Here is a 27,881-nt window from a genome sequence, read left to right on the forward strand (position 1 = left end):
GATCAGTTTTGACTTTAAATGTGTTTTTTTTTCAATTTTTTGTAAATTTGTTTGTTAAAAGAGCCACATTTTGTTGATCCTGTCTGATTTGTGAAAGCAATAAAGACGGTTAAACATGCAGAGGGGTGAATACTTTCTATAATTCATCCTGAGTGAGAGTCTGAGGCGTAACACGGAACAACTGGGCGTCACATTTCATTTAAATGACTCGATCAAGACAAGACCAGATTGTCACTTTCAAGGAAATCGTTAACGGAGTTTCAGTTTACAAAAAAGGCTCAGAACAGCTCCTGAACATACAAGTTGCATATAGATCCGGCCCAGTTGGTCAGAAAACGTCCGCCAATGGCTAACGCAGTGACAGCAATGGCATTACCTGGAAAAGACAAAAAAAAAATAGAAACTTAGTAGTACGGTAGAGAGATTATAATATCATGAATATAAAGCATAAATATTCACATCCTTTTTTAAAAAGCGTTTGTTTGGTTTGCCATCTGTTGCCAACTGACTGATGATGTTGGTGGTCTGGTGACAAACACCACCAATACACTTGGAGACAATATGGATGATCCGCTTGTAATTATGTGTGTCATAAAGTTAAATGTAAGAGTGAAAATAAAGCCAGTGATGTAGCACAACATTTTATTCAATATTTTACACCACTCTGTCACTAAAATCAGTCGGTCTTGTAAAGTTTGTAGCAACCATGAATCAACAACGAGGGGGGCAGACTACTATATAATCTACTGGGGCATCACTCTAAATAATCCTACATACTCCCTGCTTTCTCCAGCTCTTATCAGACATGAAATAAGTTTGGATCTTTGAAGTTATATTCTGCCTCCCATCAGGGCCCCCTCTAGACCAGGGCAGGGGGCCGGCCACCCCCAAACCACCCTTGAAGCTCCGCCCCTGTACAGTTGTATGAGTAGACTTTTTTTTTTTTTCCAACCAGGGGGTCTTTTTTGTGGGCTCTAGTGTCCCTTTTATCATAGTAGGCTGACAGGAAGAGAATCATGTAAAGTCAGTTATATAAATAAAACTACTGGGTTAATAAACAGTTAAGTAGAATTTACTTTGAAATGCTGAGATCAAGAGCACAGAAATCCTCAATCATTGATCAGTGGCGCTTTTCTTCCAGCCTCCAGGAGCCAAATGCAAACAATGTGAGCATTTTCAGAGAAGCCAAACAAGGCCTGAGTCAGGAAGATGTCAAGCCAAAGTTTCCCACATTCAGCGAAGGCAGAAGTAGGTAACATTCAGGAGAACCTGCAGAAAACAAAAATTCAAACATTAAGTTGTCATACTTAATTTTTTCTTTAGATCACAACTCCACAGGAAATGTTACACAGTACAACTTACCATGCCAAAATAATGGTAAGGAAATACTTCCTCAACAGGAGATTTAATAAGACATATTATGCCTCCCTTTTGCACATTTTCTTTGACAGTAATCTGTAAAGGACACGACATCATGGTAACAGTTGCGTGGTTATAACTAATCACCTCGTATGACAACTTTTCATCTGTTCTATTTTGCTGAGTTAGTAAAAACAAGACTTTCATTGCAAAAGTAACAATATCCCACATTTAATCAGATTTTAACAAACTTATTTTGATCTGATCACATCATACTCAAACTTGTTCGGACTTTACTTTCTAAAGTCACAAAAATATTCGTCACAAGGTACTAAATTGTCCTACAACGTTCTTTTTCTTTGTTTTTCTTTACGATTATTGCATGAAACCCGTCTGACTTTTATTAAATTACATTTATTGTTGTCTGTTTTGAGACAGAAAGGCAAACAGTCGCACCTTTTCCAGGAGAGAGTTTGAAACTTTGCGTTTGTTAATGGCCGCCACTTTGATGATCAGCTCTTTAGCCTCGTCTGTCCGTCCCCTGTCCAACAACCATCTGGCTGACTCTGGAATAAACCTGTGAAAAATTAGATACTTTCATTAGTCTCCTTTATTCTTCATATGTCAATATTGTATGAAGATATAGAACCAGGAGGCTTAAACACTGGTACGCGCACTTTGATCTCCAAAGTTGGTGAGCTCTGACAGAACTTTGAAAGGTTTTACGTTTAGAACTACACAAAATGTGTTTCAGATATGGCAACGTTTTATTATTAAAAGCACGACAAACTAATTATGGTAAAGGGCCGTGTTGGGTTAACTCGGGGAATCTCATCTGTCCGTGTATCAATTAGCTCCAAACCACTTCTTTGTTCTGTCACATTTATCGATTTATTCCATTTTGATTATTATGCTCCAAACTTTGGAAGGACTGACCAACCCGCTCACCGTTTCCTTATACACACAAACCAGCAGGCAGGTAACCTTCCCATTCATACTTGATGACGTCACTCCCACATCGGCACACCCACCACCTAAGTGTCAAAGTCGCGTGCTCCTATCATATCAATAACTTATTTCATTCATATGGCTCTTACAGAGCCTAAGTGAAAACGTGTTTATTATTATTAAGTCTTTGGTGCAAAAAACTGATTGAAAATCGATTTATTTACTGCATGTTTATGTCTGTTCAGGTTGAGATGGAACTGAACATAAAAGCAGCTCTTTAAACCATTCAGGCAACCAACACAACAGCAACACAATCAAAACTGTCAGATGACTTATTACGCCGCGATAATAACTCAGAAATATAGTTTGGATGTACAGTATTTATATTTCTTTCCTACTTACGGAAGGTTTCTGTTTATATCATAGGTTTGTGGTGCATTTGTATCCTAAAGAAAGATATAAAACTTCAGATATTTCACAACGAGATATTAACATTCATGGAAAAACCTTACATAACCTTATATTAAATCAGAAAGTACGGCGGCCACCGTAAGAAAGTCTTACAGTATTCAATTATGCCGCACAACTGATCAGTACAGTTTTGCGAGGTAACGCAAAAGAAAAAAGATTCCCCATGTCCCCTAGGGGGCTCCGTAAGATCAAGTTTGAATTTCCAGTATTCGCGGATTTTGCTCTGCGACGTAACTCCAAATTATTCAGAGTTTTGAATAGAGGATATTCTAAAGAAAATGCACCTCAAACTAAAATTCTTAGAAACAACTTGACATGCTATTGGCTGGTGTTTGCGAAGCAGCCAATCCAGGAGCACCGTTTATTTTCTTGCCGGTGATTGGCTGAACCACCAAAAGGAGAGATAATGTAGATGCTAGCTTCTGCTGTAGCACTAAGACAGTTTCCACTGTGTGTATTGATGCATATTAAGGTATAATTGATGTCTGAACTATTAATTATTTTTTGTTTTGGTTTCTACTATGTGCAGATCTATGTGTGAAGTGGCGGTTCTCCCCAACAAACACGAACAGCAGGAATCCACTGTACTCTGCATACACAAGGATAATCTTGTAAATCATTTCTTTTCTGTTGGTTTGAAAATAAATCAGAGAGCATGCAGCACATTTTCTTCTCTTTCAAGAGTTGTAATAATTTGAAAAAATGCAAATTGCTGGTCTGACCTTAAGCGGAAAATGTGGAATTACGCATTGAGCCAGAAAACCTTGTTGAAACGCTAAAATACAAAACTTTTTCACACAGACCATATGTAAAAAGTGATCACAGCAAACGGAGCAGCTGTGACCAGTTGAGCCAGTCTCCAGTCTCTGATGAAGTAGATCATGCCTCCGAGGATGGCCTGTCCAACGGCACCGCATAGCTGAGTGATGCAGGCTCCCCAGGACCGTTTGGACACGCCGATCCATTCAGTGCCTAAAGGCACAAAACATATGAACACTTTGATTGTGGAAAAGAACTCCTGGAAGAAAGAATAATGTCACAGGCAAGATACTCTTGGCATAGTCTAGCAGTGGTTACAATAAATTACAAGTTGATAACAATAGATGTTTTCCCGTGGCCTTTACGAGGCATCAGTGCCATGGCTTTTCTACCAGCACCAAGCAGCACGGCTCTGCTCAGTTCAGGTGGTTTTTTGTTGCATCCGAATAACAGCTCTAGGAGGTGGGGTTGTCATATAATAGGGCGGCCAAAGAGTCCAAAAGGTAGTGTGACGTGATCGGTACGCAACACAAACACAACAATGGAGGACATGGAAGCAATGCTGGAAGCAATGTGCAGCTTCTTGTCAAAGTCAGCTGCTGTTGTGAGTTTTTATAAATTGCTGATTGGATTATTGTGCGGGATTGGCTCTTGTAAATTGTAAATTGCCTGTGTTTGTATGACATTTATCAAGTCCAAAGAACCTGCAAAGTGCTTCACACTACATTCAGTTATTCACACGCTGGATGTTTTCAATGGGTTCAATGGGTGAATGAATACAGTAGTTACAGTACCACCAGCTGGCAGGGTGGGTGAAGTGTTTTGCCTGAGTGTCAGGTTTAAACACCTATTAAAGACAAATTAAACAACACAGGAAGAAAAGAGAGTTAGATTCTTGTACTCGCGAGGAGAACAGACAGAGATGTGTTTTCAGTTACAATCTCCTACTGCTCTGAAAACGCATATGCCTGCTCCTCTCTTTTTATTGCATTCAGGATCTCTATCACATTGGACGCTGCAACCCTCAAAGGGGGAAAACAAATCATTTGCATGGAAGGTGTGGCAAACAGAAAACACAGCTGTCAACACAGTCAGTCACAAGTATCTTCTTAAACAATGGTGTCGTCCTGTATTTCCAGTTCCCGAGATTCTCTGGGTCATCTCCTGACCCCCTGTGGTTCGCAAACTTCAGTTCTCGTGTCCCTCTAGGTCATAAAACTTTGACCCTTAGTCTTTGATGTACTTTCCTGGTAGGTGTCAACTCTTATCTGCAGGCCATTTGCTCCCCAAATTGGCACGCTCTCTGCTGCTAACGTCACTTAAAAGCAGACATAATATCTTACAGTCCTAAGTATTTATATTTGTAATGAACATAAAACCCTATCACTGAGGACACAACGGAGGCAGACGGGGTGGGGCTCGATCCAGCAGCCCACCAACTGTGGGACAAACTCCTACCACCATTGTCACCATCATCCACAAACAGGGAGTTGAGGCAACCAGTAACTCCATCTATCCCTTACCCTTTCAGTGATCATGAGTTTCCTTCACTTGGACTCCCGGTGAAGAAAGTTCTAAAAAGGCCACTGGTACCATGTAACTTTTACTATAGGAAAACCCTTAAGATCAAGCAGAGCTGTGAGGAACCTCCCTGAGTAGGTACAAGTGGAAAATTGGTTGAAGAGACTCAAAGGGACTGAAGGTCAGCAGACACTCAGGATGCATAGTTCTATTAGGTTTATTAGCACACTTAATGCTCTCGAATTCACATGAGGGACAAAGGTGACCACTTCATTCAACTTCCAAAAAAGAACCCTTCCAAACTACCGTCTTATGTAACTACCAGGCATTCTCTAAAGGCGAACTTCCCTCATTGTCCCTACACTGGCTCCCTGTAGCTCAGAGAATAGACATTAAAATACTGTTTAGTTTACAAATCACTGAATAGTTTAGCACCACAATACATTAAAGGTCTGCTGTTGTTGTATGAACCTTCCAGACCTCTCAGGTCTTCTGGTTCTGGTCTGCTCTGCATCCCCAGAACCAGAACCAAACGAGGAAAAGCAGCATTCAGCATCTATGCACCACGAATCCAGAACAAGCTTCCAGAAAACTGTAAAACAGCTGAAACACTGAGTGCCTTCAAATCTAGACTAAAATCCCAGCTGTTTAGAGTTGCTTTTGAAATGTAATCAATTACGAATTTAACGATAGCACTTGACTTAATGTCTGTTTTGATTGTTGATTCTATGTTGCATGACTCTGTGTTTTTATGATGTAAAGCACTTTGAAATGTCTTGTTGCTGAAATGTCCTATTCAAATAAAATTTGCTTGTTTGTTTGTTATGACCAACTGTTGGATGCTCCAGAAACTGTCTGTGATCTATTAGCTCCTCTTGGGACACCACGATAGAGCCATCTAGTGTCCAGTTTGGAAATGACAAATCATTGTAGCTTGAATTATTTCCAAATTTCTCATCTTTAGTATGTATGTCTATGACATTACATCATGGACAGGTCAATCCCTTATTGTTTTTGTCAGTCAGTTCACGACAAAAAAATATAAAATAAACATACTTAGGATGACGCCATTTATTCGATAGCCTCCATATCCAATCCCCGCCACGAACTGGGAGGCCAAATATAAAGGGTAGTTCGGACATAACCCAGTTGTTACAAAGAAAAGGAGCATCAGAACTACAGGGATCTGAGCGGCTCGTTTACGGCCAAACCTGAAACACACATGCATTAGTTAACACATGGAAATGTAGATGGAATTGTGTAAATACATCACCAAAGAAATTTCTCTTCAAAAAAGTGCTCATGTTCACATTGTTTCTGTTTGACGTTACTTTTTTGATATCGTGAACTTGACGAACAGCGAAAAGAGTTTTCCTTCCGCCATTCGGGTTGAACCCAACATGTGGAACCTGTTAGCAGTCGCCAAAGCCTCGAAGGTTTAACATCTTCTGACTTTGTCGATTCTCTAGTCCTTGTTTGCATGTTTACGTGTACGATCTCAACATTTCATTCACAAAATTTCCCCATGTGTTTGTTGACTTACGACTCAGCGAAAGGTCCAAATAAGAGACAACCAGCGAGGATGCCAGCCATCAACACCGTCTGCGCAATGCCCAACAAATGAGCCTGGTCACAAACTAGATCAAACTGGACAAACAAACAAAACAATTAGAGATATATTGAAACTTATTGAGTGAAAGTAGTTTAGCACTTACATCAGTAACTATGGTGGATTCATACAGCATGCTGCCATAAACCCATCCATCCCTGCAACCTGTCGTCTCATTGAGGCCATATTCCCTGATATCATGGATGTCCCAGTCCACAGGGACGAACATCCGACACCGGCTGAAGCTCCCATCCTCCTCCCTGGGCACGGTGAGGTTCAGCTGCTCCTCTGTGGTCACGTTAGGAGCTGCTCTGAGAATCCAGTCCGTGTTGCAGTGCCGCTCCGGATCGGACTGGGTGAAAATTACGCTCGCAAAGTGGAAAGGCAAGAGGAGGTTTGGGAAGCAAAGAGCAAAGAGGACGGTCTTCTGAAACAATCCAAACTCTCCTATGTTACGCAGGATTTCCCCAAAATCAGCCATGGTCAGGGTGCAGACTTACACTTCTGTGATGCTGCAAGGGAATGACCTTTAGACAGAGCCCATTAATGTTTAAACCCATGCAAGCGTGATTCAGGAAAGATGAGACTGCATTTTCACTTAGAAGAAGTATTCCTGATTTTTTTTTTTTTTTAACCAGGTTTATACCATCCTGGCATGTCTCACCGGATGCCATCCTAAAATATTTTTTGGTTTTCTGATCAAAAGATTAAGCAATCTGGGAAACAAACTGACCAAAACAGCAGGTAAAAGTCCTAAAGTTTGAGCTTTTCCTAGCACAAATACTTTACTTAAACGCAGACAAGACAACCAATTATCTCTAGGTTGTACAAAGTGTTCTATTTTCTCTTTTTATTATTTTACTGCGTGCCGACTCGTCAAATCATGACGCTCAGTAGTCTTTCCTGACATCTGTTAAATAACATTTTGGACTCTAGATACTATAGTTAAAGTTTGAAGGTTTGTGGAGCTGTTAGCAATAATAAAAAAAGAAGATATTTCATTTTCATAGGTGTAGAGAGAAACTTTGTCTTTTTTTTAGTCACTCCTGCTTTTTTGAAGGCAGCAGGAGTTTAATCTGTCAGAGAGTTGACTCAAATTATTATTTAAATATGTAATGTTTTAAAGTAGCAAACAGTCAAAACTCCAGCGATGTAATGTCGACTGTTTTATTGTCAGACACTCGTCATCGTTAACCAGTCAATAAGTTACTATGAAGTCAGTTGTAGATTAAAACTCACAGTCATCCTCCCTGTGTCCTGGAAAACAATAGACCAAGTCTTAACATTATGGGTAGAATATATTTGTTCCTTATCCCCAAGTCCTAACAGAAAACACAATTTAGGAGTCAGTACAAACATTCAAAAAATGTTAGTTTGTGTCTTCTTGATTTATTGAACTTAATGCTTCCAAATTGTTCTGCACGGAGAACAGATTGCTCGCCCGTCACACAAAACATGTCCATTCAGCAGGCTGCAGGACAACCGTTTCCCAGTGACTTTTCCCACATCCTCTCCCAGTTGATCGGTTTGAGCACGTAGGCTCAAACTTAGGATCCAGAAAAAGCAACAACAAAAACAACAAAAAGGTTTTCGGTGTTATTTAGAGTTTGGTTGATTTTCTGGTATGGATTTCAGCCAAGATGTCACTTCCAGTCTTCTCGTTGGTCAAATCCCTGTAGGTCAAAAGGACAATAGAGTGTCTATACAGTGAAATTGATAAATCTTGTAAATGACAGGGACTACTAAGCTCTTTTTTTTTTGGTAAGATTTTTTTCCATAAACTTTCAATATATCATGGAGTAGCTGTCAAAAGCTTGGTCACACCATTTCAAGAGTTTTAGAGTTTTGTGAAAAGAGAACAATGATAAATTGTTTCAAAATACATGTTAGTATAGGTTTGCACATCCTAGACTTATTATTTAGTTGCACCTTCACATATAATTTTTTTTAGCTGGAGTCTATAAACACCACCAATTGGTCACAACGTATTCATAACGCTGTATGTTTTTGTTTGGTCCCTTCTCCTGCCTGGTACCTTTGCACAGCGAGGTCTTCTTGATCAACCTCTATGGAAGTTGTGTCTTCAGCCGAAGATGGCAAACGTGGAAATGTTTGGCGATTTTTATTTATTTATTTCAGTTCCCTAAAGTGATGGCAGATGTAAAATCTGAAAGACTGAATGCCGAAAATTAATCAAAAGGTGCAGTTAAAAAAAACCCAACAAAACTATAAGTTGCAGCGTTGTGTAACTTATAGTATAAACTTGGCTTGTATTGTTGTTGAGAGACTTCTAAAAAGGGGTAACCTATATACACTTTAGAGAGTATGTATATTTCAGTTTTTGTTCCAATCTATCCCCAAATACTCCAAAATGGCAAGTTGTTTAAGTGTTTGTATTCAGAATTCTATATACTTCGTGTTTCAAGAACTCACCAGCTGTATCTCGTGTTGCAACTAGCGAGCCAGCCAGGAGTTACATGGGCTGCCATGAAACTTAAAAATACTAGCGTGCCTCAGATCACATGGGTCACACACACACACGCTACTTCCTGCAAGATATGAGCTCACCCGTTGCTCTTGCCATCAGTTGTTGAATCAGGAAGATCTTTTCTGCTGGTCTCAGGAAGCAGGAAGACCAGCGCTCCGCTTAGCACAGCCAGGCTGCTAAAGACTATGATGGGAATGGAGCGGTGGTACACAGCCAGCATGTTGAGTAACGGCGACAGCAGCCCTGCAACTCTAAAGGCGATGGAGCCCAAAGACACTGCAGTTTGCCTGACAGAACAGAGCATATTTCATTTGCAAAAAATATACAATTATCATGTGTGTGTATATATGTATTGTACTTTTTCATATGACCCACCTGATAGAAGTAGGAAACAGTTCTTGAATGTAAACCAGACACACCGAGCCGGCCCAGTTCAAGAAGAACTTTCCTATGGTAACCAGGGTTGTCACGGCTATTGCGCTGTCTGAAATTCAGGCGAAGCAGAAGCATTTCTATCTGTGAGAATACTCCACGATTATTCGTGCAGAGTTCGATTTAGCAGAGTTTACCTTGGGGAAAAGCCAAGGTTAAAAGGCAAACAACCCCCGCTACGAGGAGAGTTGATAACAGCGATTTTTTCCGTCCCAAAAACTCTAAGAACCAGATGCAGAGGAGATGTGCCGGCACCTCGGAAATCCCAAACAGAAACTGGACCAGGAAGATGTCCAGACCAAACTTGCCCACGTTCAGAACCAGGCAGAAGTAGCCCAGGTTCAAAGAAAACCTTAATATGTAAGATGTTAATTATTTAATACGCTATCGTGGAAATGTAAAGCAAATCGACGGTGCCTCACTTACCAGGCAAAGGCTATGATGAAGAAATGTTTTATCAGCACTGCTGAGGTAAAAATCATTTTGATTCCTCCACTTTCCACTTTTTTCTCCTCGCTCACCTGTCGAGCAAATATAAATTGACTAAAATCCGAACGTCAAAGAAATAGATTTGTTTTAGTTCAGTTAAAATAGCCACATTTTCAGTTTAGCCCAAGTTGGTTTAGACAGCTGGTCTCCCTAAATAAAATCCTAATTTCAGAACGGATTTTTGTATTTACTCATAATTAACACCGTCATGATGACTGTGTTGTTTTCATACTGTGTCAAACGCTCAGTTTGCAGAGTAGTTAATATTCAACCAAAATGATCTCCGACAAACTGGATGAACCTGGTCAAGCAGGTTCTCTGGGATTTCCTTTTTATTGATCGCTGCAGCTTTTCGGATCAGTTCTTTGGCTTCCTTTGGTCTTCCCCGCCCCAGGAGCCACCGGGCCGATTCAGGAATACACCTTTAAAAAACCGACAAAAACAAAAAAAAAAAGCTGGTGAGAAGACACAAACAGGTTCAGACCCGACGATCCCATGTGCAAACGCCGTCATGTCGGTAGTTCACTTAAGACAAACAACAACAAAAAGGTTACAGCTGACACCTACCATATGTAGAGGAACACAACAGCCTCTGCCCCTGCCACCACGTACTGCGCTTTCCTCCAGTCACGGATGAAGTAGACCAGCCCGGCCAACGCACACTGTCCAAAGCTTCCAAACATTTGGCTCACACAGGAGGCCAGGGACCTTTTAGAGATCCCAATCCATTCTGTAGCTGCAAAACACGATGGTTAATCGCCAACGTCACTGCAATCACATGAAAACGTCACAGTAAATTTATGTTTCTTCTTTAACATGCACATACCGATTTCAAGCTTCTTTTTCTATTTGTCTTTGTAAAAATGAGGTCATTTATTTTCACTTGAACGAAAAAAAAGGCGACTTGAGACGCTGTTAAAATCTGTTAGCAGACTCGGACTTTTCTATGATCTCCTTTGAACGTCTCTTCAACCAAACTAGATTTATCAGGACAAACCTGTTTCAAAATGCTGAGTAACTATTTTCTCATCATGTGCATCTGTTTTGATACGATTGTGTAACTCCAGAGGTTTTTAAGTGGACATGAATACAGAAGAAGTCCTTGTTTAGTAGGACTATGTGGATTACAAGAGGTTTGAAATGTGTTTTATTCCATTTCAACGATTTGGTTTAACTTTCTTTTAATTGCTAAAATTAATACTAAATTGACATATTATCATTTGACATATCAAATGTCTGATCATTGTGATTTTTGCTTTGAATTATTTTTGTTAAACCTAGAGTAGAAATTAGACAAAGTTTATAGGTACCTACAAAATACCTTAATAATATCTTAACATGATTTGTGTGAATCTTTCATAAATAAAGTGTAAAATATATTTTTCTGAGGAAGAGTTGAAAGTCAATGCAAAACGTTTCCATTTGGAATCTGAAGTTAAAGTGTCAATCTTAACATGCTGGTATTAATCTGATGCTGATACAGACTTAGCTTTGATATCGTCGATATTTTTGGATCAGTCCGCCCACTTCTACGAAAAATGTTAGAAAAATCAGGTAAGACGTACCCAACACTATAGAGTTCATCCTGTATCCTCCCAGCGCCGCTCCAACAATAAACTGGGACACATTGTAAACGTGAACATTTGGAGACACACCGGCAACTACGGCAAATATCAGGACGACGACGACCGGAAGCTGAGTGGTTCTCTTGCGGCCATACCTGAACACACAGATAGAGGCTTTAAATCTTTTTTGGGGGATAAGGGGGTTGTAACAAGTCGGTAAGGCAATCATTTTATTTAACTTTATTATTTTAAGTAACTTACGAGTCAGCAACTGGTCCGAAGATGAACGATCCTGCGAGCATACCCGTCATGAAGACGGTCTGAGTGACTTCCGCCATGTTAGACTTCTCACAGACAAGATCAAACTGCAGAAATTGACGCTGAATTAATTAGAAGGCGGTCGCTGGAAAAGGCCTGAATAACATCATCTCTCTTCACTCACATCAGTAACTATGGTGGATTCATACAGCATGCTGCCATAAACCCATCCATCCCTGCAGCCTGTCGTCTCATTGAGGCCATACTCCCTGATATCATGGATGTCCCAGTCCACAGGGACGAACATCCGACACCGGCTGAAGCTCCCATCCTCCTCCCTGGGCACGGTGAGGTTCAGCTGCTCCTCTGTGGTCACGTTAGGAGCTGCTCTGAGGATCCAGTCCGTGTTGCAGTGCCGCTCCGGATCGGACTGGGTGAAAAGGAAGCTGCAGAAAAAAACTGGGAGCAAAAAATGTGGAGAGGCCAAAGCAAGGAGAAGAAGCCTTTGGAAGAAGCCAAAGTCCCCGACGGTCTCAAGAATTTCCCCAAAGTCCACCATCTTTGTGCAGACAAAGAAGCCGCCAAAGCCGTCTTTATGAAGGCAAACATGAAAAAACAATATTTAAACTGTGACTCTAATCAGTCACTGAGTATGAGGGAGAAACCAACATTCAACACAAACTTAGTGTGGCAATGGTTAACATGTTAAAATAAGGGAAGGAAGCTGATGTTAGCTACAAGAGAGGAGGAGCTTCTTTTTTTTCATATTATACTCTCAGGACATAGTGAGTTTTAAGAAATGTGTAAAAATATGTGTAACTGTTGCATATTTGTTTAAACTTTCACCATGTTGTGACAGTATGAGACAGATAATCTGTGAAAAATAAAATAAAATTAAGCTCCCTTGATTCTCTCCCTGTTCTACTATTACACTGAAGAAATGCACAGCTCCCGGTCCAAAGCAGCCAATCAGAGCCAGAAGCCAGGGTGTTGGTGCAGTCAATCAACTCGTGTGCGGCGCTAAATGTGCTAGCAGTGGCAGAGAAACAAGTTATTTCAGGGACGGTCATCGGCCATGCTAGCTAGCCTTAGCACACATGACGAGTTCCACTGTGGTTAACCAGCTGTTGGTAGCAAAGTGTGCACGAGAGTGATTGACAGCACTAAGTCCCTCCTCCTGGCTATGATTGGTTGTTTCTCACCGAGCAGCTTATTTCTGTAATAAGAGCTAAGAGGAGGAGTTTGGTTCCTTCACAGATTATCGGTTTTGTGAAAATAACAAATATGTAAAAATGTATTTATTTATTTATATAAAATAAATGTATTTATTTTTCTATATTTATTTATTTACTTTTAATAAAAGTTACCTACCCCACCTTAAATGTCTTCCTTCCTTTAGTTCATTGGAAACACAGACGCTAGTCGATCCAGATAGTGGAATAAAATGAAATTCATTATTCTTGTCCCAATAAAATCGTCTTTGTGGAAAATATGTTACTGGCTATATTTGCTGTTTTACCAAAAAACTTCAAAGTTTTTAAAAAAATTATCATTATTATTTTACCAAAACATGTCAAGCATTTTCTCGTGCATTAAACAAAAGTTCCCACATATATTGTGTGTATCTCTAGTTGAGCAGCGCTGGCAGCTGCCCCAAAACACTTGGAGCTGTAATTGTTAAAGGAGATTTTGTAAAATATTGAGTCAAAAGGGTTAAATACAGGCACCAGCCAGAGTTCAGTTTTTTGTAATTTTGAAAACCACATATTTTTTTTCCTTTGCATTTCACAGTTCAGCATGGCTGTCAACGATTGTCACTGTAAATGGACAGAATGTGAGAAAGCTCAAGGCGTATGAAGACTTTGTCAAATTATTGTAAATCAAAACAATTTCTCGCTCATTTCGACCAATCGTGACTTTATTCAAATACTTCAAATCAGCTCGCGTGTCAACTAACGTGGGTGAGCCTGTGAAGGCCCTCCATCGCATCTCGCTGCAGACATTTTGCTTTAAATTCTGAATGTATGGGAGAGTCGTTCAAGATTAAGCAGAACAATTTAAATGTACAACGTAGAAGATGTTAAAATAGAAATATGGACCAATTCTCATCACCTAGTGACCTCACATAGAGGCAACATTTGCTTTCTGTTAATGAAAGAGATACAAACGTCTGATCAGTCATTTCATCAATACACACACACACACACACGCACACACACACACACACACACACACACACACAAACCGGCAGAGCAAGGAGTCGTTTGGTTAATCCTTTTTACTGGGAAGAAAAAAAAGCAGAACAATTTGTTAAAGGCTCTAAGCAATTTCAAATCAAGCAAAAATAAAAATCATAAGGCGCTAACTGAACTAATAATATTTGCCTGATCAGCGACGCCCTGCCAGATCTACCTCTGTGCCCCGAACAATGCCCGATTTCTCTGTTTTGTATTTACAAGGAAAATGTTCCCTTCACTGCATCGGCACACGGAAACCCGAATGCGTGTGCGAGTTTCCCCCGTCTTATTTACAACATCTCTCTACGCAGCATTTACTTCCAGCACCAGACCCGGAGAGCCTCAGTATTTGGAGAATAAAACAAAAGACATCAATGGTGACCCCCAAAAAAATAAAAATAAAAAACTCAGGTGGCCTCTGAGATGTTTCACACAATAATTCACTGGAGGCTGAAAATATTTGGATTTTAGAAAGTTTTAGATTAAACTTCCCTCCTTACTATTTTAATGGAGGTGAAGGGGAGAGAAAAGAGCAAAATGTGCCGTTCAGTTTTTCTTAATAAACAGATGAGGACTAATTTGATCACAGTTACAGTAAAGAGATTAAGAAAATGGATCTTTTATTGATGTAGCCAAATATTAACGTTTTTCTCTTTTTTTTTCTTTTTTTTTACATCGAAACTTCACGTAAGTTTAGTTGGGACAAATCTTGTGCCGAGAAACTAATGATCATCTTTATATAATTGTGGCTGAAGTATTTTTAAAAATTTAGATTCTAAATTAAATTGATCAGAGTTTCCAGGAACCTCTAAAAAGTAATCCAACTGTAGAAAGTAATTACCGGGGGTATAAATACAACGTGACACAAGCTCATTGTTCATCTCCCACAGTCTGGATGAGGATCCATATGAATCAAAACATATGGAAATTTACTGTAGTGGGACATGAACTGCAACCATGAAATGATGGGATTTTTACGGCATCCAACACTCCAGGTGTGTTAAAATGAAAGAGAAAACCCTCCTGCCTGTCAGAGGATCTGGGCTTGAATCCAGTGGGTAGAAGTGGGCGGAGCGATCCAAAATATCGATGTTTGTATCAGTATCAAATCGATACTAGCCTGGAAAGATCAATACTTTATTTTTAAATTCCTTCCTGAAATTGTATTGTAGATTCTCAACTCTAAAAAAATAAATAAACCCAAAAGGTTTGCTTTGATTTTCCTCAAAGGATAAACAATATATTGGTAAACAATATATTGGTAATCAATGCACACAAATCTTTTGTTGTTTCTGATATTCATGTTAATGTTTTGTAGATATCTATAAACTTTATCAAAATTCCTTTGCAGGTTTAAACAAAAATAATTGAAAGGAAAAAGCACAAACATTTCTAAAGGTCAGAAGTTTGATGGTGCATCAAAGTATTGGCGATATCATATAACGTATCGCATTTATATTTTTCTAACATCTCTGTCATTTTATATTTACACCCCAGAGATGCAAAAAGTCAAGATTATTATCTAAAATTCCTAAAAAGTCTGATCAACTTAAAAGTGTAAAGATAAATGAAAAAAAAAAGATTAGACTAACTTTTTATTGCTGCCAACAATTGTGTGTGTTGATTTTTATAGAATAAATGTTCTCAAATTACAGTTTACATTTTTCTGGACTATTCAGAATAAAGTTTTGTAACTTATTCAGTTTCTGTTGATGAAAGAGATACAAAAATGAGCTTTTTGTACAGAAGGGGTTAACAAATTGGTCCCATCTGTCCCCATCAGGATGTTGATGCTCAGGGGTTTTTAAATTAACATCAACACTGACTGGTTGATACGGAAACCAGAAAAAACACCAGAGGCACAGAACAAAAACACACGCTGCAGCTTTGATAGTCTAGTGACTGGAGTTAGGATTTTTTTTGTTGTTGGAAAATTAACGGTTTGAGGACAGGCGGGATACTTTAGCCCTCCCGCGGTCTTGAGGATTTGCGTTGAGCGCTCGCGAGCCAAGCCAGCGGTTTGGAGTTTGACTCGTACGTTGACGCCATATTCTCCTACAATGAGCCTCCATCAAAGGGTTTATATAAATGCCAGTGCAGGACGACCTGCTCTGCAGCAGCACCTTCAAGATCTTCCAGTTTGCCTGAAAGGTGACGGGCGCAATCTGCACGCAAATAAAGAGGTGCGCGACAAGGCGCCATAGCATCGCGCCAGGTGAACGCGTTAGGCACGCCGCCCCTCATGCAAGCCTCACCATAAACCTAGCTTTAGCGCGACGTTCAGGAGGAACGCAGCAAATGTTCCTACAGTGGGGAAGGTTTGTTCCGTCAGACCGTCAGTTCCCAAAACCACACACACACACACAAAAAAGCCTCATAAAAGTGCTTGTAACCATTCACTGACTGCAGGAGGGTTAAAAGTATGAACATTATGTACATCTGCATTTTGTGTATAAATTCCTGTTGCTACTCAGGTTATGTGTTAGGACATGTTACTATTTTTTTAAAGACACTAGCGCCCCATAAGTGTAGACCAGATTTCACGCATACAGCCATGACTCAGTATTCATTGTTATGTGGTAGCAGCTAAATTTCAGTGAAGTACAGAAAGACCTTCAAAATAAAACACAAAAAAGAAAGCTACCGCATAGAAAAGGACAATCCCAACAACTGTGAGAGTAAGCTGCCCCTATAAGCTTTATTTGACTTTGGAAGAACATTTCCAGTTTTTGAGCATGCACGCCTCCACAGAAGTTCACTCGTAGTCAGTGTGTAACATGAGTCGGCTCGGACTCCACACCCGTCACCAGCATTCAGGATTCTCTGCAGCTGTCAGGTCATCAGTTGCCACAAGGCTGAATTATTTCTTACAGGAAGAAAAAAAAGAAAAAGGAAACCAATCATCCTACAGGTCAAACTGTTGATGAGTCGGGTTTTTAGTAATGTAACTTTCTGCAGCAGGTTCCTAAAGATATTTCTAGTTCTGCTGGTTGACCTTTGATGAACTCCTTTTTGGAGGCGCACGCACCAAAACAAACCAAAAAAAAAATTAATAAAATAAATAGCAAGTTGTTTTTTTTTGCAAAACCAAAGTAGCAACCGGTGGTGAAATATGATGAAATAAACTGCACTATTGCATAGTAGAAGAATATTAGGCAGAGCTCAGTGAGAGAAAATAAACCTGTGTGCACTACATCAGAAAATACCAGTGGATAAAGTAGTTTATAAAAAAGATAAAGAAAAGAATTGAAGCCGCTGCTGCTCACATGAGAATAGTTTTAACAGTGCAGAAATCCTCGCTGATGTTTTCCGATTCTTTACACCATTTCTGACGCTTCGTACAGGAGTCCGGATCAGAGAACTTTGCTACGATGCGTTGAGGTACAGTATCGAACTTCGAGGGACACTCTTAGATTTCTTTGATATATTATTTTTTTATGAAGAAAGTGATTTCTTTGTTTACCGAACACTTGGGGGGAGAGGGAAGTTTACGGTAGCTAAGGCTGAACGTTCAGTTTCAGTGTAGCAGAAAGCGCCGCGTGACGGTGGCACGACAACTCTCGAGCTTTGTGGCACAAACTGATTTTTAAAAAAGAAAAAGAAAAGAAAAGAGAGAAAAAAATAAATAAAATTAAAAAAAGGCCATCAGTTTCCAGTACTGGCAGGAGATGGTTTGGATTGTGCTTGTGTACGCAGAGGAGGACTAAAAGGAAAACGAATTAGGAGCTGATAACAGTTGATTGCATTTTTCTCTCCCGTTAAACTCTGTAAGCGCACTGTAAACATTTCAAGTGTGGTTCCTGTGATGAGCTGAGCGCCTTGGTGTGGTCCTCGTGCATCCTGCAGTAGAGTCACACTCCTGCCAACCTCACTCCTCTTCCTCCTCCTCATCATCCTCAGTCCTCTCTCTTTGGCAGTAGTGGGTCCTTGGAGTTGACTACAATGCAGCTGTGCAAACCCAAACGTTTCAGTCTTATTTCGCCAACTCTGCTCCACTTAACTGATGCTGAGCTGCGCAAATCCGATCAGCTTGATGTCGTCGGGAATCTCGGACTCCTCCACACCAGACGCCTGGAAACAAACAGAAACCATGATTTCTGCTTCATCCAGGTTTCAACTGCCTCTAATACAAGACTCAAAATATTTTTGAGGCCGTCGAGAATTAAATTTAAGGCCTTTAGTTTCCATCGAAACGTACAAACATCATCCAACCAACTTGTGATACATTTGCTCTCGTCATTGACAGATGTAAAGAAAGCTAGCTAGCTAAAAAGTGCATGCTAGCAGCTAGTTAGCGGTAGCTTCAACGTCCTGAGTCGCAGAACGCAATGAAGACGTGTGAGTGCGACTCAAATGTTTGGCTGTCAGAAAAGTCCCACGAGAAAAAATAAAGTGTATTTACAACATTACATAATCCTATCAAGACAAAATGTAACACCTGGGATTAACATATTAAAGGCAAACTTAGCTTTTTGAGACATTGAAGTGAATCTTCTGAAAAAACTATGTCCGGTAATAAATTACAATTTAAGTATGGGGGCTTGAAATACTCAAACTATTGCATCCTGACTGTACAACTAAGCACTTAACTCAGAAAAAAGTAATTTAAAAATCCACATAATTATTAAAGCAGAATAAAGTCTCTTGGCTTACCAGTTTAAAGGTCACATTTTTGTTACTCTGAGGATCATCAACAATCTTTTGCAAATTGGCAGCAACTAAACAAAAAGAGACCAACAGGAACTGGCTTAAAAGGACAGATAAACACTTCAAATATTAGCTGTAAATGTGTAAAAACGTATCACAGTGAATAAAGTTGTCAACCTACCAATGACCAAGTCCCTCCCGTCAACCAGACCGGCTGAGACCAGCTCCTGAGAGACGCCATCAGCAGAGTCTGCGGACAGAAACGACGTGAGCGGCTTCAGGCAGGATGTGACAAAAACAGACAGAAAGACCTGAGCGAGCGCTCCGACCTCTGCCACTCATGAACTCAAAGCGGATGTCATTGAGCTCCTTCTTGTTGTTCCTCAGTCTGAGGACGAGGCTGATGGGAACGCTGGAGGCTGCAGGATCCTGAAGTGAAAGTCAAATAATTAAAGATGTGAATGTTTATAAGCAGGAAACAACAGTTTAAATGCAACACAAGTTTCATATTAACTCGGGACATTTGATGGATTATTTGGGCCATTCTTCACAGTGATCTCAAACACACATTAATTGGTGTAAAAGTGAATAAGGTTGGCCAACATTAAGCTACTAGTGTGGCCCGGACCGCGACCCAATTGAAATAATAAACTGTTTTTGTTGTATTATTATTCCACTCTGCAAAAGAACGGCTAAAATTCATTCTTAAAAGTCCCAAAAATCACAAGATTTCTAACCAGGAATCGACCACATCCTACATCTCAATGTAAAAACTACACTTTATCCTTACTGTAAATTCTATTTTTTATTATAAGATTTTTTAAGTAACAATAAACCCTGTATGAGTTTTGTTTTTTCCAGAAAATTTCCTTTTTTGGTCCCTGCATGCTCCATTTCACAATTTATTGATTAATCTAAATTAGTTGACAATCATTTCAACAACTGATTAACTGTGAATCATGCGATTAATGGTTTCCTCCCTGAAAATAACCAAATCATGAACGTTTTTCCTGTTCATACCTGAACCGCGGCGCCGTGCGAAGGGCTCGCCGGCTGGGTGGCGGCCTGCGGCGGCGGAGCTTCGTCTCCTGCTGCAGCCAGGTTTGCTGGTCTCTCCTGTGCAGCTCCGGGCGGCTGCAGATGCGTGGTGGCGCCATCTGCTGGCGGGAAAAGCTAACAGAAATTTGCAGATAAATTTGGGAGGTCTTTTTTTTTTATTACATTCAATGTGGAAATAAATTACTGAAAGAAATGAGAGTCATGCAGATCGCTGTGTGTCGGCATCGTGATGAAAATCAAGAGTTTTCAGGTCATGCCCACCACAAATACACTCACCTCCATGTTTTGGGAGCTGTCCTTCACTCTGGGTGACTGCAGAATGGACATGATAGATTATCAGGATTGAATACATGCGATTTGTCTTTCATCCCCCCGCCAGTCCACATCCATGAACTGCTGGGAGTTTTATAGGATTGAGGAGTAAACAGGAAAACAGACCCAACGCCCAGACATTATTTAAAACGAACAAACACTAGACAGAGATTTAAGCAGAAGTTCAGGCCAGTTATTTAAACCACTTTCAGCCATTGTAATTAATTGAATTAATACAAGACCAAAACACATTCACTACAAGGCTAAAGGTTGTTAGGATCTGAGCACCATCTGCACGCGGGGTCTCACCCTAAGGGCGGCCACGGCCGCTTTTCCCTCCTCGCTCTCCTCATCCAGCTCGTCGTCGCTCCACTCCCATCCGCCGTCTTCCGTCTTGTGGAGGCGGCCGCTCGACCCGGGAACGCGACGCACCTGCAGGACGCACCCCAATAAAGAGAGAGAGTTTACTGTGGGCAGCTGTTTGAGCCTCTCCAAGGCCGATCTCAGCATGCGCCACACGCCATGGCTGTGAAACTGTGTCACACCCTTATTAAACCAGTGAACATTAGTCACATAAAAACACTTTTTTTCCTGTAAACATTAAATTCATCTGCATTGGTAAAAAGTGCCAAACCTTTTTAGATCGGTCTGATATTGTGGGGCCTTTCATCAGGAGCTTTTCCTCCAAGTACTCGTTGTTCTGCAACAAAACAAAACAAAACAAATCTACATTTAAAACCATTCATTTCAAAAACTTGAGAATAAATGGATTAGGGATACAAACAATCCCTTGTGACCAACTATTGATCAATAGTTAAAATTTGTTCCAATCTAATAATCTAATTAACTAATAATGTCCACTTAGACATTCTTTAAGTGTTGTAGTTTGGCATCCAGGCAGCAGAGGGCGCCGATGGAGCCAGTTGACAAAGGAACAAAGATGGCGTCGGGGCCATATCAGAACTGACAACGGTCCAGAATATGATGAGGAATGGAAGATACATTTTATGCGGGTCTGTTTTAAAATATAAATACTCAACAACTCCTTCAGTTATCACCTTATTACCGCTTCATCCCGCCGAGCCAAACCTGCCAAGTCTCTCGTTTTGGCCGGGAAACTACCGTTTTTTTATCCCCTCATCCTGCCAGAAGCACCGGACGGCGACATTTCCCGTATTCGCAAGTCCAATTTATATTTATATTGTGAAAAGACAGTCAGCCGCCCCGATAGATTAAAATGGCAGTTTATCATTTCATCGTTAGTCAATCGATAAGATCTATCAACTTTAGATTAACTCATTAATCAATAACTTCCATCCCTAATTCCTATGAATAAACACACAGCTCACCTTGGCTTTTGTAAAGAATTTGTGCTTCAGCAGCTCAGCAGCCGTTGGTCTGAAAAAGAGACCGACAGATTCTTTTCAGATGTTCTGGAACAAACGGCGCATCTGGTCGGAAAATAAGAGAGTCAGAGACCAACTGACCTTTTCTCTGGATCTTTCTGTAAACACAAGGAGATCATCTTCCTGAACGACTTGCCGTATTTCTTCACCATTTCTTTGTCCACAACACCCGTCTCCAGGCCAGGAGGGTCGTTCTGCAGAGTCAGCATCAACACCTGGAAAACACAAATATTCAGGTGACGAGTTCATTAGTGAGTAAGAACATGAAAACAGAGACGAGCCGAAGTCTGGCTCTGATGAAGTTTCTGGATTTTGTAGACCCAGAGTTCAAACACTTTTGCCACAATAAAATTCAAGCATTTTCAAGGTAAGTTTTGTAACTTTTTCAGCACATTTTTGAGATAAAAAAAAAATTCAAATGAACTAAAAAATTAGATTTTATTATGAATTTATTTATAATATATTAAAATATCTAGTTCCTACATTTTTCAAATTTAGCATTTTAATCAAATGTTAGATTGCTCTTTATTACGATCTCCAGATCCGGCGTCTCAACAACAAGCAGAGGCCCAAATGCAAACCGAAATTGTCTGGATTCCTCGAGCCAAAAGGAAACCATTAAACATCTGCATAACTAGAAAATAAAGGTCCATGCTAAGTGCACAGTCACCTTCATTGGTGGGTATTTGTGATACGGCGCGGCCCCAGTGGCCAGTTCGATAGCGGTTATCCCAAAGCTCCAAATGTCTGCTTTGAAGTCGTAGCCACGAACCTGCAGATATAAAAATTAAAGCCATTTGGACAAAATGTTAAACATGATTTTTTTTTTCCTGTTTTAGATTCAGTACAAGATGAAACTGAAGGACAACTCCCACCTGCTCCATGACCTCCGGCGCCATCCAGCATGGCGTCCCAACAAACGTCTTCCGAACCTTATTCCTCGTCATGTCGCCCCCTGTGGCTAGAAAGGCACTCACACCAAAGTCTGTGGTGTGAATGCCAAGAAAAGAAAATAAAAGAAAGATGTTTAAAGAGACTATTTTTCCAACCGTTTCATATTATAACGCAAACTTCAAAGTGTGACTTTTTGTTTAAGTCACAGGGACAGAAATGGGAGAAAAACACTTTACCAGCTATCTGCACTGAGCCGTCGTCTCCGAGAAGAATGTTTCCGGCCTTAAGGTCTCTGATGGTAAAGAGTGAGGAATTTAATTAGTGTGTTCATCCTACTGCTCTTGGTTTTTACACACACTATAAAACAGGGCATCTAAAGGTTTCAGCAACTCAAATTTAAGACTTTTTAAAACATTTTCGTAACCTAACATAACATTTAAGACCAAAAAAAACTACAAGTATAGGTGATAATTAGGCTGGCCTGTAAGAGTGAGAAGTGAACCAGTGGCAAAATATTAAAGTTGTCCAGCCAGCTGTGGAGAGATTTGCACTTACCTCTGATAGACGCAAGGAAAAAAAAGCTACCTAGCTAGCTAGGAAGAGTATATTAGCATCTAGTATCACGGAACACAATGAAGCCTTCTGCACGCAACTCAAACTTTTGCCTGACTTAAAAGTCACGCAAGAAAAACATTAAACAAACACTAGATTAAATAGTTCTTCCACAACTAAATTTAAGACCTGATTAGCGTTTTTAAAGCCAACATGCATTTTCTTAAAATGAACTTAAGACATTTTAAGGCCTTAATTTTAGAAACACACATTTAAGACTTTTTAAGGGTAAGTAGGCACTCCTTGTAAAGTAGGTGCAAACTATGCACAAAGAGCCTCGGGTCCTGAGGCCTCATCCTCACAGATTAGGTTTAAGTGAGTTAGTCACATCATCTGAGCCCAATCAGCTGCTGCTCTGTCAACTGAACTTAAAGTCAGAAAACGTCTCAAAAGTACGAGTTAATCATATGACGTGTTGGACATATTCTACTCCAACATAATCCATGTGGTTATGGGGAAATGCTTCTCGAATAGAAAGTTGTTTAGTCTGACGCAGTGACACTCGTAATGTGGCACAACACCGGGAGGAGGGAACAGAGCAGCCTCTCTTTTCAGTTGTCCCTCAAGATGTTCCCCGAGAGGGACTTTTATGTAAAGCAAACCTCCTCAATTATGCATTTTGACTGTATTAAATATTAAAAGAGTGAGATCAAGTTCAAACTGCGGAGGAGAAAAGCTCCGAGCCAGATGGCGCCGTGTGCCGGCCTTTTGTTTTGCTGCCAGCTCGTCAGGCCTCACCGATGAATCTGTCCGTTTTTGTGAAGGTACTCCAGCCCCTCTAAGACTTCCTTCAGGATCGTAGCGATGCTGGCCTCGTCCAACACTCCGTTCCTGTGCTCGCCGCGTGAGATGATGTGCTTGATGATGTCCAACACGGAGCCTGGAAGAAAGGCAGAGGCTTGTCACGAGACGCACCGGCCGTTCCTTGACCTGCTAAGCCTCTGGAAGAGTGCAACTCACAGAAAACCTCCTGTTAGAAAATGAGGCGACACTTTTATTTGTTTGTTCCTGACTAGATTGGTCGACTATCGGAAAAGTTTGGCAGCTAAGAAAAGCTGGAGTCTGGCCAACAATCTACCTTTCGTCAAGCTTTGTGGTAAGACAAAAACCTGATCTGACAAAGCAAATAAGGTTAAATAAAGTTGGCCAGAACTACTTACCACCACTGAGCAGCTTCATCACCAGCCACAGTTCATCTTTCACCACAAAGGAGGTATAATAAGACACAATGTTTGGATGGTGGCACTGGCTCATAGCCTGAATCTCTTTCTGCACAAACGGGGAAAAGAAAAAAGCATGAAAAGCTCAACCATTAGACTAGGCCAGGATTGAGTCCAAGTCTGTCTATAAGAGTTTAATCTCCCTGTTACAACAGCCAAGACATAAAACAGGTGTACACGCTTTAAATCAGGTCTGGACAAGAAGAATAACTGACTACGTTTGGTTAGAGTCACAAGATAGGATTCTTTCTTTCTTTTTTTTAAATAGAGACGGTAGACAAATGTTTATTCAGGACTTTGGAAATGTAAGAACACCTAGTTAGATCAAGCTGAAGCACAACAAAGCACTATTGTAACAATGTTCACATCAGATAGTGTGTGACAACCAACAAAAGGCAATGATTCAAAGAGAGCAAAGTAGTATCTGATGATCCACTGTAACATTTTGCTGCGAGTAAAAGTAAAGAAAGTATCCCGAAGCAGTTTTATAGATAATTTGATATCTCCAATTGTTATATTAGTTTTAATAAGCAATAACACCTGCCACAGTTTTGCATAGTTGTGATTAAGCACCTTGACCTTTGAGCTTCTTGTTTCACCGGATTAAACAAACGCTGACATTCCACCCACACTGATTATTTCGCTGCTGAATTCCAAGACCAATAGGTGGCTTATTATGTCCAGTCATACATTGCAGAGCATAAATGTGTCAAGCCTTTTTGTGTTGGTAACTTGGGAAATGGGGGGAGGGGGAAATGCAACTTTTTAAAAATTGTGACCAAGTGCAAAAAAAGAAACTCTTCTTCAATCTCTGCTAAACAAGTTTTATCTGATTTAGATTTGTTTTTTTCTTACAGAAAAGTAAGAATTTAAAGACAACAGCGAAATACTTTCTCTCCTGCTATGATGGTAATTTATAATACAAACAAGGCAACAACAGGCCGGTTTGTGAGAGAGCAGACACTCAAAAACAGAGTTATTGCACTATTTTAAAATAAACATTTACTGAAGAGTTCCCATTATAAACCATTTTTTAGAAACTTATATTAGCACAGTTAGCATTACTAAAACAATTGCCTCTCTTTCCAAACAGGGCATGTTTCACAAGAATAAACCAGAGTAACTAAGCGTTAATAGTCAGCCTTACTGTTACCTGCTGAAAATCTTGCTCTCTCTCACTTTTATGCAGCCCGACTGAAGCACAGACATTACGTATTTTAGACACTCATTGTATGGTTTTCTTTGAAAAAAGGTTCTTGAACTTTAGCTCTTCCACTGATTTCCTGTTTAAACATGTCAATGATACTAAAAATAACCAACCATGAGACATCCACATCCAGTAACAGCATCCAAAGTTAGGACTGTTGCTCTTGCATATCTCACAGCTTTCACCAAGTTTCATTAATCTAACATTCAACACTTTTTACAACTTTTGTAAAATGTATATTTTTCATAGAATGTTACACAACTCATGGTGTTCCACCGACAGGTCACTAAACTACCTTGGTAAACTTTTTAGCACTTAGCAGGAAATCAGGCGTAGTGTATTGGTAATAAACTGGAAATTAACTGATCTGGGCCAAACAAATCAAAAGTTTCTGTGCACTTTTATTCACAGGTCCTAACACATTTATCTGGTATATAAATATGCAAAAAATTTTGTTTCAGTATCTGAAGTTACATTAAAGTGTAGTGTAAAGTATAATACAATTTGTCTGTACTTGATATGTTCTTACAATCTGCGAGTTTCACACGTGGAAATGCATCCCTGTACACCTGCAGGACTACAAATACAATCCCGTTGCTTTCAAAGGTGTCTTACCAGGAGCTCATCCATGCTAGTTTGACACTTTTCCAGGTTGATGCGTTTGATGGCCACCTTCTCCTTTCTTGGCTTGCAGTATGCTGCCTGAACAACTGCAGTGGCTCCACTCCCTGACGAGGTCAACAGTAGCAGTGAGGAGAAGTAGTAGCTCAAATAGTTATTTTTAAAAACAACTTTTATGCGGAATAAATAATAACTACTACTATATTTAAGACCACACAAGCTTCACACAGCGCAGCTACCATTACTTTTCACCTCCGAAATGTATTTTCTTTTCTAAAGCTAGAAATTATCGTATACTTGATTATATACATGTACGTAAGGATTATACTTCGAGCAAATAGCACCTTCCTCTATCCTCTCATAGCGAATCTCTCACACTCGCCGGCTAAATTTTACTAGCAAGTCGTTTAGCTTCATGTAGCTCTGTTAGGAAACAGCAAGTGGCCTTGCCCGAGGGAAACTACCGGCCTGCATGAAGAGCTACGGGTTGGGACTTGACTTCTGATTGCAGAAGACATGCAACGCCAGTAGCTGGCGAGGCTAGCAGCAGTTGTCAGCCAACGCTGCAGTGAAGATAGGGCTATGATGCTAACATTAGCAGGCTAAGCTACTCACCTATCACCTCGTTGAGTTCGTAGTCATCCCTGTTAATGGTCCAGGACTGGGTGGACTGTTCGTCAGCCATGTTTGTTTCCTCAGTGGTGTGTAAAAGCGCGTGGAAGCTATAACACAAACGCGGTCTAAAATGACAGATTTGACTTTACTCCATTCGGGTCCGTTGAGGCTGGTTGCTGCTGTTCCTTTGACAACTCCTGCCGCTGCCGCCGCCCCTGTCAACACAACTTTACGCGCGTCTGACGCAACGTCATACGTAAGTCAGAGAGGGAGGAACCAAGATGTCGCCCTCTTCAGTTAGGCAGCAGTCACGCTTCACACTTAAAGCCAGAAAAAGAAACAGCATTGTCGGTGCCCAAACAAACAATGGTTTAGCCGCAACCCAAAACACAGTTATTTTTCAAAAATATGTAGGTGAAGTGTTAAGACCAAGACAATCCTTGTTGTTATCCACATTAATAAGATTTCACCAACAGATGGCGCTGATATTCCCAATACTTGCGTCGTTTTCAATTCATAAACGTTAGAAAGTCCTTCTCCCCAAATATTTCGAGAAATAATGTAAAAATCAATAAACCTTTTGGGGTCTACCACAAGAGTAAAGACTGAAACGCCTTAGAAAATAGGACTTTTCTGTTAAGAAAAAAGAAAAAATTCTATTATATATATATTTTTTATCTAAATAACATGTCAGCCTCATATTTTCGAATTGTTCTATTTTCGTAATAAAACATTTAAAAGAGATGAAATCCCTTTTAAAAATTCAGCTCAATAACAAACTGGACTGGTCAAATAACACTGATGTCCCGTATAAGAAAGTTGAGTTCAGCGATCCTCTACCACACATAATGGTAATGTAGCATTAATAAATGGATTACATATCTGTTCAATGCCCTACCACTTACTTTTGTTATATCTCATTTGTGCAATTGATATTCTATTGTTATTATGCAGTGTCAATGTTTCTTAAGTTATTTATATATAATTTTACTAGGGGCAATATCTCATTATTGGTCTTGATTTCTAAGGAGGTCCCCAACATTTGAGTTAGTACCCGACCACTGGGAGCAATTGTTATTGAAGACCCAAATAATTTCACACATGTATGAGATGTTAATGTTGTTCTAATTGAGATAATAGTATTTCCTCATT

At 40.1% G+C, this 27,881-nt stretch overlaps 3 protein-coding genes across 3 annotated transcripts; all 3 read right to left on the bottom strand.

Moving 5' to 3' along the window:
• Positions 1-1,233: 1,233 nt before the first annotated feature.
• On the bottom strand, positions 1,234-7,210 carry LOC122841358 (solute carrier family 22 member 13-like). The gene is made up of 7 exons (XM_044134625.1): positions 6,774-7,210; positions 6,602-6,705; positions 6,115-6,269; positions 3,582-3,750; positions 1,816-1,936; positions 1,363-1,455; positions 1,234-1,269 (listed from the first exon to the last, which is right to left on the bottom strand). The coding sequence occupies exons 1-7, from the start codon at positions 7,146-7,148 to the stop codon at positions 1,234-1,236; spliced, it is 1,053 nt and encodes a 350-aa protein (XP_043990560.1). The 5' UTR covers positions 7,149-7,210.
• Positions 7,211-7,218: 8 nt separating this feature from the next.
• LOC122841151 (solute carrier family 22 member 13-like) lies at positions 7,219-13,806 on the bottom strand. Its single transcript, XM_044134225.1, has 10 exons — positions 12,084-13,806; positions 11,903-12,006; positions 11,642-11,796; positions 10,644-10,812; positions 10,378-10,498; positions 10,014-10,108; positions 9,725-9,939; positions 9,531-9,639; positions 9,236-9,442; positions 7,219-8,340 (listed from the first exon to the last, which is right to left on the bottom strand). Exons 1-10 carry the CDS (start codon positions 12,456-12,458, stop codon positions 8,268-8,270), a joined length of 1,623 nt encoding a protein of 540 aa, XP_043990160.1. The 5' UTR covers positions 12,459-13,806; the 3' UTR covers positions 7,219-8,267.
• A 3,003-nt stretch (positions 13,807-16,809) lies between these two features.
• Positions 16,810-26,969, bottom strand: LOC122841152 (serine/threonine-protein kinase OSR1-like). Its single transcript, XM_044134226.1, has 17 exons — positions 26,730-26,969; positions 26,109-26,221; positions 24,227-24,335; positions 23,805-23,946; positions 22,691-22,746; positions 22,436-22,545; positions 22,231-22,332; positions 21,642-21,775; positions 21,504-21,552; positions 20,789-20,854; positions 20,464-20,586; positions 20,119-20,154; positions 19,804-19,956; positions 19,113-19,212; positions 18,965-19,033; positions 18,790-18,854; positions 16,810-18,207 (listed from the first exon to the last, which is right to left on the bottom strand). Exons 1-17 carry the CDS (start codon positions 26,797-26,799, stop codon positions 18,133-18,135), a joined length of 1,572 nt encoding a protein of 523 aa, XP_043990161.1. The 5' UTR covers positions 26,800-26,969; the 3' UTR covers positions 16,810-18,132.
• Positions 26,970-27,881: the final 912 nt, after the last annotated feature.

This window comes from Gambusia affinis, linkage group LG12, assembly GCF_019740435.1.
Source record: "Gambusia affinis linkage group LG12, SWU_Gaff_1.0, whole genome shotgun sequence".
Classification (NCBI taxonomy): domain Eukaryota; kingdom Metazoa; phylum Chordata; class Actinopteri; order Cyprinodontiformes; family Poeciliidae; genus Gambusia; species Gambusia affinis.